The following is a 17169-nucleotide window of genomic DNA, read 5'->3' as shown; positions in this document are numbered from 1 at the left end:
GTGGTGGATGCTTGGGCAGAAGATGATTGGTCTTCTTCTTCTTCTTCTTCTTCTTCTTCTTCTTCTTCGAGGTTTATTGGCAGTTGGCAAACCACGCTTTGTTGCATTACTGCCACCAACTGGTATGGAGTATGGATTAGACTACCATATGAACAATACTCTTAAGGTATTTTTTAGAATGGGCTTATCTATTAGGTCACTTTTATTTTTAGGTTTTGAATCAAATGCCTAATTTCTCCCTCATAATTCTGACAATATAGCATATGCTCTGTTGATTTGTCTACCTTACCTGTATGCTTATGTATTTTGAACACTGTTACGTTGAGTCCTATGTGTCCAAATCATAGTCTTGGTATTATTGTCTCTTCTCCTGTTCCTTCTTGCACATCTCATTTTTCCCAGTTTCCTTTAAACGACTAACCTACTTTCCCCTCTTCCTCCTAATGCTTATTTGCCAACATTCCTTCAATTTCAGTTTAATAATGCTAATAACTTCTGTTTTGCTGAGACAAACTGCAGAAAATATGCTCTCAATGATTTTGTATCCTGTGCTATAGGCCTACTGCCAACAATATTAAAAGAAATGACAATATGGGAAAATAAGTAAGTAAATGCAGAGAAAGACAATAAATAGGCCTGGGCATACAACTACCTGTTTGATATTATTTTGTTAATATTGTGTGTATATCAGTTTCCATGGTTCACCACAACACTTACATGCATTGTTCCTCACAAATACATGAATGGTATAAACTTGGTGTTCATTCACCCATAGACTGTATAATGGCCTAGACCTAGACCACAAGAGGTCGCTACCATTATGGATATGCTTTATCTTTTCTTTCTTTTTTTATACATATTTTATTTTCAGTTTTATACATGCAATGCATACAAACATGTCAGTACACCAACAGTATAGAGACATAACAAAGGGCAAAACTTTCACCTCGTAAACCCCCAAATCGGGAAAAAAAAGAACAGGAAATAATATTAATAATATTATACATTTGTACACATATATACATATACATACACTTACATACATGCACACATATATATACATACATGCATACACATATATGGGATATGCTTTATCAAATTAACATGTATATGTTATTTTGAGTCAGTTAGGTACAACATGCTAGAACTTTTACAGCTACATGGTTTCTAGTAGTAAAAGTATTTACTGTAGACCTTTTACTGAAGTAAAAGTACGCAGCACTACCATACTGTAAGTAGCCTATTGACAAGTAACACATTCAAAATTAAACTTGCAGTGTAAGGTGCAGACGACAGTGCAGACACATTTTCAAAGACAGTCTATCATAATTGACTATAAGTAAAAGCAATGATTATGCAGAATGTCTTTTTTTGGGAAATTGTTAAGTACGTATGTATAACTGAAATGTGTAGACGTTTAAAGTTGCATAAACATGAAATACTCAAGTAAAGTAGAGTCTACAGCAACATATAATTGATTTTGAGAAGCTACTTTTCACCACTGATTGTTTCCCACAATTCAAGGCAGTTTTTTCCACACATGGGTCCGTTTGCCCAGTTCTGGAGCCACAGAAACAATCATTTTTTGTGCCCTACATAATATCAAAAAGGATATATATTCATAGATGCCAATATTTAATAAAGACATCGGAATAAAATTTAGCAATTCTTAATAACTCATGGTCTCTGTTCATGTAAAATGTGATAACAAATCAAGACACATTCATTTTAAATATAGCAGCAACGTAAAAAATGAGCTAAGATACAGTTAGAGAGAGAGAGAGAATGTGGAAAAAAGGAAAATTGTATGTTAGGCTGTAGTTACCACAGGGTTACACTGACAATAATTTAGGCTCACAATTCCATTTAATTCACTGCACTCATACCACTTAAACCAAACTGAAGAGCATTCTTATGAATTCTTATTATCTTTCAGATTTAATGGAAAACGTTTGCTAACGACTGATCTGAGGCAAGATCAGTGGAGAGCTCAAACTGAAGGGAAATCAGACAGAAGATCAGCACTGCATTGATAGCAATGTATGAGCAATGCATTTTTGGATGCGATCAGCACTCAATGTATTTTATTAGAGCAACATTTTGATTTCATAGAGATGTTTACCAAGCTTCTAACACCTAGTATGCCCCATTAACAAAGGAGTATTGGTGCACAATCAATAATAAGCCCCTAACTGATGTGACCAACGAGCTCCATTGCTGTAAAATGTAAATAAAGGCCATCTGCTCCGATATGTAAACAGAAAACCGACTCCTCCTATCCGGGCGCCCCTCACGTCTGGACCCGCCCCCTTTACGAGCACTCTCTGCTCCTATTAGTCAACACAGAAAGCCCTGCCCACTTAACCGCTGGTTTCTCACCTCCTACTGGTTGTCGGACCGCCCACCCAGAGCGAGAACAAAACAATCGGCATCCCACATACAGTGCAACTTAAACAAGAGGACACGAGCCAGATTTGATATTAAAGCCCTTTGTCACCGGCGCGGACACCACCGAGGGAGAAATGGTTTCTCCGGTAACAGTAGTGAGTATCTGCTTCAAACCAGCATTGGTATTTTTTTCCCACACTAAACAGGAGCGGTAGCGAGTTTAGCTAAATGATAACACCACTTGACTAAGCCAATTCTTAATGTTTCTATCAATAATGTATGTTCATTATCGACTGCCTCGAGTTGCTAGCTAACTCACGGTTTTATCTGCGTTATTATTCATAGCATGTCATACTTTGTATTCGAAGGCCAGCGCATAGGAGAGAATTAGCAGTAAATAAGGATGTAACGTTGTGTTCGCTAAATTGAAAATGTTCAGCCAGGTGCCCATGGACACCCAGGTTTTAGGCTAGTCAGCGACTTAATGCCTCGTTATTCACTATGTGGCTTTGAATGTGTGAAGCAGGAACTTTTGTTCAGCGTAGCCGTTTCCTTGACACGTTTAGGCAGCGAGAGTTCACGCTGTTTCCGTGTCACGATATTACCCAAGCAGGAAAGACAGACGTTTCCACAAATTTTCCAAAAATAGCCCCTGACAAAAACGAAAACCTGTCATGTGACGACCTTTTTTGTCTTTTTTCCCCCCCTCTTTCCATATCCTCCGGGAGCGCATGCGCCGAGCAGTGATCTGCTTTGGCTACTTTTCCTCTCATCTCCTTTACTGTAGATATGCATGTAGCCTACATATACTCTATTGTTTTTCATATCCCTTTGCTACACAGGCAGGACATTTGCCATTTTGACGAAAAAGTGACCTACTTCCATAATTTAACGGGCCCTAGCATCCTATTACTTTGACAGAGCAGCTATGAAATTTTACCCCACTTGCAGGGGCCAACTTGGCCTGTAGTAAACCCGACATGTAGCCTGTGTGAGTGCAGTGAGAGGAGTGTGTGTGGAGGAATGCTAGCCATGCAAACTGGTTGCCTTAGTGATGATGATGATGATGATGCTGTGCAGGTGCTTAACTGTAAACCATAAAGCCTTGACCCCAGTGTTATAGTGCAAGGGAGTCATGCAGGGTCAAAACACTGTTGAAAGGTGTATAGCAGGACACACCAATGACATTGACTTTTTGATCATCGAGAAATGACCATTGCAAGCTAAAGCCAATTAACCACCATCCTTTTGCTTTTAAATTGGCCTTAGTACATCTACCTTAACATCAGCCATATTTAGGCGTTTTTATTTCTGATTTTAAAACTAGGTTTTTATGAAGACTGCCACGCTCCATGACATCTGGTGAACAGAGTTTTGGTGGAGTGCTCTTAAGCGAATTTATCAACTTTTGTCCTTTACAGATTATCTAGAGTCAGCCACGCAGAACAATGACCACAACTAATGGGGACTTTGGACCTGCTAAAGGTCACTTCACTTTGCTTTTTGGCTTTTCTAAATACACATTGTTGAGTTGTGACTATTGTCCCTTGTCCCAAAATGATTTCACTGCACTAAGTATAACTCACTTTAAAAACTGTATATAGTTCAGCAAAAAATGTGATGTTAAAAAATACAACTTGTAGTTTTCTTTTGTGTGGAAGTACACCTGCATGTATTGTGCTGTGCTGTACTGCTCATCAGCAACTGACCTCGAGTTATCCTTGGAGTTAAAGCAGCTGTAACAGGGATCCTTCCCACAGCAGTGTTGTTGTGTAACGCTATATAGAAATAACTTGTCATATGACTCGACTGCCAGCTGTGTCTGACAGGATCATACTTGTGTTACAGTTCCCCTCTGCCAAATTGTGTACACAAGACTTTATATGTTTACGTGTATCACGTTTCTGACACTCGGCTAGTGAATGACCCAGAAAAATTGAATAGAAGTTCACCCTGGCGGGATGGTATTCAACTCTTCAAAGCAGGGCTTTTTTTGCTTTATGGTTGGTTGGTGAAGAAGTATTAGTGCTGCTCGTCCCCCCCCCCCCCCGTACTGCAGTTACAAGACGAGTTTGGGCTCAAGTGGCTGATGGTCGGGTACAAAAGCGTGTACGTTTGTAAACATGTAAGGATATTCATTGCAATTTTATTTTTTTTGCATCCAATTTTTTTAATTTAAACAAATAAGTGCAAAACATTGGTCTAGATGACCATATACGGAGAACTACATATACCAAATAAGGCAAATTGATGTGTATTTTAACACAGAGAAACATTGCGTCTCTGTAATTCAAAAAAATTTGTAGAAGATTGTTTGTTTGGTACCTTGGCCAAGGCAGCCATTCCAGCAACAAAAGAAACTACTGCTTGTTAGTAGGGTTGGGTAACCGGTAGGATTCAGACCGCATTAGAACGCACATTTTGGTTCCTCATTTTGGTTCCACATGTATCGACTGAAACATTTTCCCTCTTTCGCTCCAAAACAGACTTCACAATATCACACTTTCTCTGTAGTCAACCCTAAGCTAGCTAAAATGTAAACTTTAAAAATACCGTATTTTCCGTTTGGACTCAAAACGGACACAAAAGCCAAGGGGCCCCACTAACACAGAACGTTTAGGGAACGTTAGAGAACGTTAGTTTTTGGTTCTCTAAAGGTTCGTTCGAACCAAACCAAAAGCTAACGTTTAGGGAACGTTCCCTCCTGGTTATAACGTTCTCTAAACGTTAAGAGAACCAACCAACGGTAACGTTCCCCTGCGGTTGCGCCGTACCTTTACACAACGTTCCCGTTTGGTTGTTTTTGGTTGTTCTGAGTTAGAAGTAGCATGGTTTGCTGTCACTTGATTTATTCACTCAAAAATGATTCGACTTATAAAATTTAAGAAAGATAAACAGCATAGCATTTATTTTAAGGCTGATATCAATTTAGCTTAAAACAGTACTTTTGCTGAGCTATGCTTTGTGGACGCCCGCTTACCCGGGTAAGCGGGCGTCCACAAAGCATAGCTCCTATGGCGTCATTTTAATGCAAAGCACTCACCCGCCGTTAGCATCCCATTGACTGCCATTCATTTTGGCGCCACTTTGAAAGCAAATAACTTTATATCTGAAGTCTTTAAATACTCTATTTGTCCGAACCACGACAATCTATAGGCGCCATTACCTTGTAGCTCACGTTATGGCTCCGTAGAAGACGTTTTTGTAAAAATAGGCTAAAAATTGTGTGCGGTGACATATTTATTATATATTTAAGTACTTTAAAACATTACTATATTGTTACATTAAAACAATTTTCAATGAAAAAAACACTGTAGAAAACAGCCTTTCTTTGATGTCATTTTCTTTTGTTTTTCAAGAATCGGTTTAGGAATGGGAATCGTTTTAAAAGTACCGGTTCGGCATCAGAAATTGTAAACATCCAAACAATAGCCAGCCCTACTTGTTAGTGACAATGCAAATGCAGCCATTCATTTACCATATTCTTTACAGAGGACCGGGGCAGGTGTTAGCAGCCAGTCACTATGTGCTACAGCTCTTCTGCAAACAGCCTTTATTTATCTATTCTGTAGAGACAGTAGATAGACATGAAAGGGAGAGAGAGATGGGGGATGACATGCAGCAAAGGGCAGCAGGTAAGACTCAAACCCAGGCTGCTGCAGGACTCAGCCTACATGGGGCAAACACTCTTACTGGGTTAGCTAATGGCCGCCCCGGTCTGTATCTTTAATGTGATTATTCAGATGGCAAGCTGCAGTGCAGTGATCCATTTCATTTGCCTCCCAAACGAAGCAGTATGTTTTGTTGTTTTATGCTGGCGACAGCTGTCTGTCACACAGGGCTCATGGCCGTCGCTAATGTCCCCTCAGTGTCCCTGCAGGCAAACTGACGCCTGCAGGGACACTGTGAGTGGAGTGAGATACAGCCGAGACGATAACCGCGTCGCAAAACGAGAACTCAACAGAAACCTTTATATCCACTGCTGAGCGGTTTGTGAATTCCACCATGCAGTGGCGCCTTCTGTAAGACAATAACATCAGCTATTACAGCAGTGATGGTAGGTGATTATTTGACAAAAACAGTAATATTCATGTTCACATTCAACTGTTAAACACTGTTGGAGATTTTAGTCCAACTAATGATACAATGAATTAAACATTACTTGCAAGATTTGAAAGAGCAGCTTTTGTATGATTTTAGGGCATCGGTGTGCCCCATGCGCTCAGTGCTGTTTTAATCCTGTCTCTCTCAGACATTTAGTTATTGTGTAGATACAGTAAGTTAAAATGAACATGGTAAAAAAAAATTTAAAAAGTTAAAATGAACAACAGTGAAAAAGGGAAACGGCAAAGTATGGCTCAAACGCAGCATGAATAGGACCAAAGGTTATGGGAATCTTTCTCCCAATTTCCTCTCTGAAATCCCCCCCCCCCACACACACACACACACACACACACACACACAATAATAATGTTTGTGATCAGGGATCATTCGGCCTAACTATCATTGTGCCTTGGCCTGCCACTCTCAGGCAAAGTAACCTATTCTTTCTCTGTACACTGTTAAATAATACAAAAGCATCTCTCTGTGTAATGATGATGCTGACAGTACAGCAGCGATATGTCGTGTCTTTTGGTCTCCTGTGCTACACGGAGTTATAATATTGGCTAGTCTCCTCTGCTTGGCACCCATTTGACCATAATGGGATAGACAGACACACACACATTTTTGTAATAAGACTAGCTTTAATCCTTATTTGTGTATCTATTTGTTTTATGAAGGCCATTGACAGTAAATAATGGAGAGAGGAGGAATGCAATAGTTCACACTATACACCTAGCTTTAGTTTTGCCTTAGTGGGGAGATTCATTTGGACGAGACATGATAATGTCTCAATTTTAATGTATATGTAAGCAAAAAGCAAAGTCTAATTTATTTGTAAAAAAGAAAGTAGTAAAAACTACAACTAAAGCCGCTATAGCAGCTTACTTTGATACTCATCTCAGCCTTGTTGTAAAAAAAACTATACAGTTAATAAGTTAGATTGAAGTTGGCTAAAAAGACATAGACACATTTTGTACTAAATTATTAATTTATGCTTTCTGAACAGGCAAGACAGACGGAGAATAACAAGTGCGTGGCCGACAGGAAGACGACACAAGGGTTAACTTGGCAATATTTCACAGATGACGTACGGGTAATGCTGTTTTGGTCCCTCTGTGATGCGTGACATGAAGCTTAAAACACATTAGATAACAACCAAGATTGTGTTTTTTGTCTCAACACGCTTGTGACCATGTGTGAACTCGTTTGTCAAATCCCTGTTGTTTTCCAGCGGTGGTGATCAAATCCACTACACCAGGGCAGGCTTGAGGTCAAACATTTTGACTGAATTCTGTATGGTTATTTGGCCCGCTATTTTATGGAGCAATTGTATAATCAGGCCCTCCCCCTTCCACCCCTCCTCCAGGTTGCATGAACCATATGAACTAGAGTAACCCCTCGTTTTCTCTCACCTCCTCTCCTTCTCTCCTCTCCCCCCAACTCACTTGTCCAATCCCAAATCCAACTGTCATCTGAATGCCTGATAACCATGTGTCCTCCTGCTTCTTTGTGTCTGCCCAACTTACTTATTCTTTTGTGAATATTGCAATTGGAGCATCGTTTATTTGAATTATTTCACTTTACCACAGAATGTCTGTGGAGAGGGTAGCAAAAGGGCCACTGGAAAATAGTCACTCGAGACATCAAATAGCAGCCTGTGTCTTTTCAACCCTTTCCCTGTTGCACTATGACCCCCGTCTTCGTCGTCCTTTCTCTGTCTTTACTCGTATCCTCCCAGCTCAGCTCTACTGAGTATGCATTCTTTCACACAGCCGTTACATGGTGGGGCAAAAAACGCTGGTCTGTCCATTCAATTCAATGGGGGCAGTGGGTTTAGTGAGAGCAATTCTCAGAACCATAGGTGGGTGGTCATTCTGGAAGTGTTGTGAAACCTCTTTCTAGCTCTGATTTTGTATTTCTGTGACCCTGCTAGGCCTCATGTGTTTGGACAGAAAGAAATAGGACTGGTAACACAGCTTGAAAGACGCAATTGAGACTTGAATGTGCTGCACAGTTCTCAAGAACATGAGATACGAAGAAGAAGGTGAAGCAGAGGAGGAGAGGAGATACAAAAACAAGATGGGGAGAGAGTCAAAAAAAAGGGAAGAAAAGGTTACAGGGAGTCAAAGGAGCAGCGTGGAGCCTTTTGCATTTCCCCTTCTACTTGCTGTTTCACTTCAGCCACAAAACACGTGCATGTCTGACACAGTGATGTAAACTAGTGACCACACAAATCAAGCCTGAAGACAAAAAAGAAGAAGCACTTTGTGCTGACTGTTTTGAGGTTTTTGATCCTGTGATATATCTCAATGCCCAGAGATAAAAGCCTCTTTAATAAATATAGTTTAAGGCAGAGTGACAGCAGTGTCACATTGCCCATTGAATGGAATCACCTCATGTAAGTGTAACCAGTTATGACTAAATTAATAATGGAACTATTTAATCTGCTTTCAGGTCAAGAGTGAAGGCCCCAAGCTGGTGCCGTTCTTTAAGGCAACCTGTGTCTACTTTGTGCTGTGGCTGCCCACCTCAAGCCCGTCCTGGTTCAGCGCACTTATCAAATGTCTACCCATCTTCTGCCTCTGGGTGTTTTTACTGGCACATGGGTTCAGCTTCCTCGGCGCTCACTCCAATGCCCGCAAGATCTTGGCCGGCCTCATCTTTTCTGCTCTGGGAGATGCCTTTCTCATCTGGCAGGAGCAGGGCTACTTCGTCCACGGTAAAGGGAAAGCCTCCGACACCGAGTCGCTTTGTTACAATTGTCTCATTGTTTTTTTTCTCTTCAATTCCAGCCTCACTTTTGTAGTTTTGACCATCGTTGCTTTTGGTAATAGCATCATTGCAGCTGGAAAAGACATTGCTAAAAAAAAGGGTCAAACACAAAAATATGGAAAAATAAAAAAAATACATAAAAATAAGCGGACATAGAGGTTTTGAACAAACAGATTATAAAAATAACTAAATGTGTTTTTTTTTAATCATCAAATAAAATCAATTACAAAGAGACCATAACCAATATAAACACAGGCCAAACCAAGTTTTTTTTTTATCTGGTGTTATGCTTCAAGCCTTATTTTACGGGATGCTACTCTGTAGGATTGTATTTATATTTAAATAATACATACATATTATATTATATCCTGCAGGCCTTCTGATGTTTGCCATCACCCACATCCTCTACTCATCTGCCTTCGGGATGAAGCCTGTTAACGTGTCTGCTGGCCTGGTGATCACTGCGGTGTCGTCTGTGAGCTACATGCTGCTATACCCCTACCTGTCTGGCCCCTTCACCTACCTGGTGGCCGTCTACATCGCTCTGATCGGCTTCATGGGCTGGAGGGCCATCGCGGGCCTGCAGCTGACCAACGACCTGTGGACCTGGACCAAACTGTGCTCCTGCCTGGGTGCCGTGCTCTTTATGGTCTCCGACCTGACCATCGCCGTCAACAAGTTCTGCTTCCCCGTGCCCCATTCGCGTGCCATCATCATGGCCACCTACTATGCCGCCCAGATGCTGATAGCGCTGTCGGCCGTTGAGTGCCAGGACGCGGAGGTGGCCAGGAAGAGAACATGAGGTGCCGCAATGTCCGCAGTGAACGGCCGCGAGGGTGGGAAGGTTGCAGAGACCTTACCCCCCCTTCCGGCCCTGAGTGATCATGGACACATCTCACTGCCATATCCCCAGCCCTCAATCCTCATCTCAGTGTGACGCTAACACACCGTTGTTAGCATGACAACTGGTTCACGACAGTCTTCAAATGGCTATCACCCTACTACCCCACTAGTAAGGTAGTCTCACACTCGTCTTCTTACCACGAAGATATGGCAGTATTATCTTCAGCCTCTCTTACAACAGTTACCTGCCTCCTCCGATCCTAGAATGGCTGTCTCTCAACCTAGTTACCATGGAGACAAGCATAGTAATTTTAACCTGCTATATATAGAGAGTATTACTTTACGTTTAACTGTTATGTTTTAATTTAAAGGGGAGCATGTCACTGGGGACCTTCGAGGAGTGTGTGGGAGAGCAATTGTGTGTGTGTGTGTGTGCGCGCGCGCGCATTTATGGGCATGATTAACAATCTTACCTTGCATTCCACGCAGACCCATCACACACAGTCCCCACACTGACTCCCACCCCACATCTATGTTATGTGGTCCAATAACACAATTTTCACATCTTATTTTTGTAATTTTTTGTTGTTGCCCGAGACCTTGTTAAAAAGGGATTTGTCTTTCCCATTAGCTTTTTACTCTCTTTTTCTCTGTGTTTTCCTGAGTTAACGCTGTGGTAGGCAGTATAACTACGCTAGCTCTCTGCATCGTTAAGATCTGATTGAAGAGCATGTTAAGCTCCAAAATGACTCAGGACTGGTAATTTTTTTTTATATACGTAATAACCTTTTGGCATAATGTAATTCAAGTGGTCTGAGAGAAAACAAGACTTCTGTGCCTCCGCTTGGCTCTGTATTTAAGCTTGAGAAAACCATAAGTCACACACACAGAGAGAGAGAGAGAGAGAGAGACTTCCTATTGGCTGTTCTACACATGCAGACAGAGAGGGAAGAGATGCACAAAGAGGTTTCACCCTACGTTAAATGCTGGCGTTTTTTTTTTTTTTTTTTGCTTACTGCCTACTGCAGCTTAAAGGGTGCTATTGTTAAAGGAAAACACCACCTAAATTAACAACTCCAATATGTTATCTCCCAACCTAAACCAGAGAAGTAAGCCTCAAATGTCATTAAGTATAAATCTGGAGCTGCTCCATAGACAATGAATGGGGAACTGAGAGAATGGTTGATTTTGTGGACCCACAGAAGTTTTTCTTTTTTATACCCAAATTAACTTCATTCTATTGTACTGTTCTCAGAATATTCCCCTGGGTGCTCTCAGTGTCATCTACTGAATACCATCTTCATTGTATTTGCAGCAGTTCCACACTTTATACTTGATGACATCACTCATTGTAGTTTTAGCACTTGAGTTTTTGAATTTGGTTCATATGTTATATATTATTTTTGGACTGTCGTAGACCATGGGAAAGTTCCGCTTTAAAGTCAGGGCATATCCAAACCTACTCTATTATTTGTAGTCCCTTACATGTAATTTATAACAACCACACTGCCTTTGTGTACTGCACTAACATCCTCAACAAGTCCACACCCAGTCGCTTCGGTGAATGAGTTAGGATGTAATTACATAACCAGATGTACAGAGTAAGAATGACGGAGGCCGAGACAAAAAGATGGAAAGGCAAGCAGGGGTTAAGTTGCGTGACTGCCACAACCACCGTGTATTGTAGCTATAGTAACTGAGAGGTGGAGGTTGTTTGTGGAAGCTCGGTTCTTCCTGCTAAAATGTTATTGACGCTGTCCTGCTGTCACAAAGAGAACACAGTAAACAGTCCCAGCAGACCACCGTACACATTCTAACACGCTGTACATCCAACCTGCTGTTTTACAGTGATTTTGCCTGCCCTTTTTTTCAGAAAACGTTGACGCGCGCACAGACACACTCGACACCTACGACCCCTGCCGATTTAGTTATTAGGAAAAGGCCACGGGGGTCTTATTGCTGGACTAGAACAGCCGACCCCATGCTGTCACTGGCCTGAAACCATGTGACTGGCTGGACTCTTTTTTGTGTGTGTGTGTGTGTGTTTGTGTCTGTGTGTGTGTCTGTGTGTCGTTATTGTTATCAGGCATTCACTCCATCACAGCGACACATGCAAGCATAAAACACGCACATAAGCATACACAATATCCTGGGATAGCCTGACTGAAAAAAAGGGAGATGAGAGAACTGACTTGTCATGTGAGGGAACAGTTTCCCCATTATTCCTAATAATTCTTTGTCACAGGACATTTATCAGGGTTAAGCCCACAAAATCCACCAGGGCAAAATCCCAGACAGGTCAGCTGATATTATCACATATTTCCCCCTTTTACCTTTCATTTGTTTCACCCAACGGTTTATGCTAGGATGAAGTGTTTCACTGAATATGAGGGAGTGTACTCTAACACTTTTCCTTGTCTGCATAAATGCATGTTTTCAGTGTGTGCACATGTGTGAGATGTGTGTGTGTGTGTGTGTGTGTGTTGTCCTTGACTTGGCTGTTGAGTAACGAGTGTGTACCTGTGACAAGTCAGAACCAACTCAACCTCTGTATGTTTTATAGCAATTTTAGCAATTTACCCTGCAGAGATCTGAGGAGCAGTCAACAGTAGTCCTCATTAATTCGCCGGATTAAAAACGCCAACACTAAAAGACAGAGTAAAGAAACAGAAAATGCGTGCATCCGGCGGAGTTTTCTGCGGCACAAGTGCAATCCCGGAAGTAGAAAGCAAAGGATATAGACTAATTTTAGCATAATAGTAAGTCCGCTAGTGGACAAGCCTCCTCTTGACTATACCCCACTGGCATCATGATTAATACCCCTAGCAGCTTGTATCCTGGAAACAAACAGCAAAGGGACAGCTCCACATTCTCCTTAATATGATTATAATGTGCTGTATATCAAACAAACGGGCATAGGGAAAGAAAACAGACTTATGGAGCTTATTGGGAACACACCCACATACACACAAGAAAACATACGCATATCAAAACTTGTTTATGCATCACATCAGCCATCATGACAGATCTGAACGCAGACCATAGTGTTGACACAGGTTTCTTAAACAGCAACAGTAGCACACAGTCCCAGTTTGACCAGGAATGAAAGTCAGCACAAGCGTCTGTTCCTGACGCCGGTTTGCCGGTTGGTTCCTCTCTCCCATTTTGCCCCGTCAGCACCATATATCTGCTTTGTCAGTCAGAAGTGTTTCAGTCTGTCCGTGTGTTAACTTGCCTTCCATTTCGTGTTTTAATTACTCCTCCCAGTATTGCTGCAACGTCCTACTCGGCAGCCCTCTTCTCATTCAACTCAGCAGCAGAACTTGTCCTGTCAACAAGCCTTTGTGCGGAAAGACATCCGGAGAGGCCAGAGAGACATGCATGTGTCTACGTTATGCTGTCTTTAATCAGGGTTTAGTGGAGTAGAGATGCTGGTTAGCATGATTGACTATCTAGTGTGCAGTGTGAAGTAAGACCACCAGGGATTGAGGAAATTGATTCAAGCTGTCTTACTCATCCTTACTATGTGGGCAATTCATGTAAACACTGCTTTCTTTCTTTGTATACCACATTGTGTTCCTACTGGCAACATGCCAGAAGAGGTACTTTGAAGTATTTGTTAGATTAATCCACACTTTGGATAACCTCCGTGACTTTGGAAAGTGAAGTTGCTTTTCTGAGAGTGATAAATGAGTGGCAGCCTGTTAAGCTAGAACTCAACTACCACCACTATTGTGTGAGTAAGTTGCCAGTTATTATGCCTATCTGGATGATTTAGTTTGAAATACTCACTCTGTATCTCCTCCATTGTTTCTATTTTTACTTGCCTTGAGTGCAGATAACCAAAGCTGAAAGAATAATAGAGTAGTTTAATTGAGTGGAACTGTCTCTCATGTAACAACCAACCTTTTGTTTTGCAGTAGGCAGAGGTTACATTGGTGCAGGAGAGCATGTGGCTCTCCACCTAGGAATACTGTAGCTGTGAGGCGAGGAGGTGAAATATGACACACAGGAGAAGACTCCTTTTCCATCCGGTGCATTAGCTAGCTGCCATCCTGTCTCCACAGATGGCAGGCCAGCAGGCGCATCGCTTCACCTCAGCCTGTCAACAGCCCTGTTGTTCTGGGCTTTGTGCGTGCAGACAAAAGGGACCTGAGAGAGCTGTGGGGGGCCAGTATGGTTAGGCGTGCGCTGTGAGTAATCACCCAGAACCAGTAGCTATTGTAGTAGTAGAGAGGGCCCGCACTTTCATTTGGTCATCTGACTAAGCACTTTTCCTTGATTGAAAGTTTTCTCTCTCTTTGTTTTTGCTGATGATCTTGTGATATTTGATATGAAACCTGTTGCTGTTATCGTGCCGTGCCCATTGTCAATAGCAAGGTTACATTCAAAACATAGCTGTAAGGTTTGTGTATCTTTCCTCACACATGACAAGCAGGTGGAGATGAATCCTCCATGTCAACGCACAGTTTTTGAACTACGACTGACTGTCCCCCAACATCAGTAGCTACAGTGTAAAAAAAACCCCAAAAAGGATTGTTGTGTACTGTATCCTTTATAGTATATGCTCCTATATGTATATGCTTTCCTTCAACTCTTTGCATTGCTATTTTTATTGATACAACAGAAGCTACTGTTTTGATGTTGACGCACAAGAAAGAGAGAAGAGAGAAAATCAGCATTTTTCTTTAAAAGGCATTATTTGCTCTCGAAGTGTTACAAACTTTTTTATGTATACATCTTTAAAGTGTTATCTGTTTTATTTGCAGAAAAGCAGCCCCCAAATGTTGTGTTTGCCTGTCACTGTGGAAAGAGCTGGATTTGTTTTCCACAAGTAACGGTAGATTTTTTTAATTTTATTTTTTGACGGACCATTAGAATGCATTTGACTTAATTTAATGTACACATTTTTTCTCTTTTTTTTATTATTGTATGATATACTTTACCTTGTCGTCCTTGATTTTCACTTTGCGATTTCTTTCTTTTATGACGGTAGAGATGAAATAGTTTCTTTGCTGTAGTGAAACTGCTATGAATGTGAATATCTATTGGAAAAATAAATGCAAATGCAATGCAACTTCGATATTTCGACCTTTGATCTTTTTGTTTGTTGCCTAGAATACTAGGTACCACATTCAAAATGTCAGCTGATATGTACAACTGCCAAGTGTTTTGTGTTTCTACAGAAGCTGTAGTGCCATTAAGGCAGATTCAGAAAGGACTGGAGGACAACAGAGAGCTCTGTTCTAGTAACGGCTGCACTCTTTTGTCTGGCCGAGGTGGAAAATGGGCTTTCAACAGGCTCTAACTTTGTGGAAACTCATTCAGATTGTTACCAATACTTTCTCTAGCCTTCTCTCCTTCTGTCTGCTTTTGCATGCATGCACGCACACCATCAAAGAACTCCAGTCTTCTATGTTCTATGTAAAAAACTACAGTTATTTTACAATATTGCCTCATTCAAGTTATGTATTGGAAAACCCTATTAGCATATCATCATCATGTACCTATGAGTCATGTAAATGCAACATGAAAAAAACGTCAGGGAAAGTGATCTGAAATGCATTTAGTTCCTTTTGTGTGCAGCAGCTTTTAGTGTCTGTCAAATACCTCGATTGACTATTCAGGCTTTTCACCTAAACCACTTCCACCTTATTGTGTTGCAGCTCAGCAGTGGGGGGGGCGGAAGGTACCAGTGACGTCGGTCTAGTGCCGCTTGGTGCTTAATTGATTTGAACCAGGCAACCTTACATTGGCAGTACCCTGGTGGCTGTATAGAAGAGGAGTTTGTGTGAGCCGGAACAGTGACGTCAGGGTGGAGAGGGGTCTTTACTTCTCCCTGTCTATTTACTGGACCATACTCACTGTCCCAGAAACAGCAGACCACTCAGAGGCAATGGCAGGCCTCTTCAACCTGAAGGAAGTCAAAACACTGCAGTGGGAAAGTATAAAGACACTTTTTGTTTCTACACAATGAATTTGAAATTAACCATTACATCGAACTGGGCTATCAGCTTCAAAGGCTCGTATAAAATCTCTATTTCAACCAAATTGGACGAACAGTGCCCAAGTTGTAGGACGATGCAGCAGGACATTGTGCCTAAACATATAGACAAGGCAATCCAATAGAACACATTAAGAGATTAAGACAAACCAAGAATCCATGCTCATCAGGCAGTTGTTTAAATCCCAATCTTCTTCCACTGTGTTCTCCTCGATAGAATCCAAGGCATCGTCTGTCTCTGCGGCAACAAGAAGACGGGGCACAGCCCGCCTCATGCAATCTTCAGCTTCCTTAGCGGAGGTGAAAGCTCTGTACTGGGTGCCTTCTTTGATCTTCAGTGTTGCGGGGTAGAGCAGGAGAAAATCTGGACCCTTGACTCGTGCTGAATCCATGGTTTGTTTGAACGCTTTGCGCCACTTAACTGGGAAGTTGCTGTAGTCTGGGGAAAAGCAAACTACAGTAACTTCCCCAAACTACAAGAACTTCCCCAAACCACAGCAACTCCCCCAAACCTGCTTTCTCTTCTTTAGATTGTCCACATCAGATCTGATAGAGCGAAGGCTTGCAGTTAGCAATACTAGCTGGGCATAGATAGCAGTTAGCTTCTTGTCGTTGTCAATCCCCATCTGTTGAATCTGAGACTGAATCTAAGAAAAACGTGGTTCAAGGGAGCTTTTCTGTTTCTCCAATAATGCCTCTGCAATGGCATTGTTTGCTATTCTGCTTTATAGGACTCAATTGAGCACAAAGTGATTCAATATTGGAGTTGGAACAAGGTGACCAGATTTCTCAGACAAAATCAGAAGCGTATATACCTCCAAAACATGTCATGTTTTTATTTTTGTAAAACTTAAAATGGGGACACTAGACCTAGAGCTGTTCTCATTAGGGGCTGAGCCCCCCTGAAGGTCTGATCCTAAGGAGGTCGACCTTTCTGTTAAAGATTAAGATCCTTTTTTAAAACATAAAACTGCGTTTGCTAAACCCACCAGACTCCATGTAAATAATCTGTAATTTTAAAATACGGCTTTCTAAAACATCTCTGAGCTCTGAGCTGG

At 41.5% G+C, this 17169-nt stretch overlaps 1 protein-coding gene across 1 annotated transcript; it reads left to right on the top strand.

Moving 5' to 3' along the window:
- The first annotated feature begins 2317 nt into the window (after positions 1–2317).
- Positions 2318–15195, top strand: tmem86a (transmembrane protein 86A). Its single transcript, XM_032524379.1, has 4 exons — positions 2318–2543; positions 8947–9211; positions 9639–10539; positions 12566–15195. The coding sequence occupies exons 1-3, from the start codon at positions 2523–2525 to the stop codon at positions 10064–10066; spliced, it is 714 nt and encodes a 237-aa protein (XP_032380270.1). The 5' UTR covers positions 2318–2522; the 3' UTR covers positions 10067–10539; positions 12566–15195.
- Positions 15196–17169: the final 1974 nt, after the last annotated feature.

This window comes from Etheostoma spectabile, chromosome 8, assembly GCF_008692095.1.
Source record: "Etheostoma spectabile isolate EspeVRDwgs_2016 chromosome 8, UIUC_Espe_1.0, whole genome shotgun sequence".
In the NCBI taxonomy this organism is placed as follows: domain Eukaryota; kingdom Metazoa; phylum Chordata; class Actinopteri; order Perciformes; family Percidae; genus Etheostoma; species Etheostoma spectabile.
Note: the sequence above shows the minus strand (reverse complement) of the source record. Positions and strands in the feature narration are given on the sequence as shown.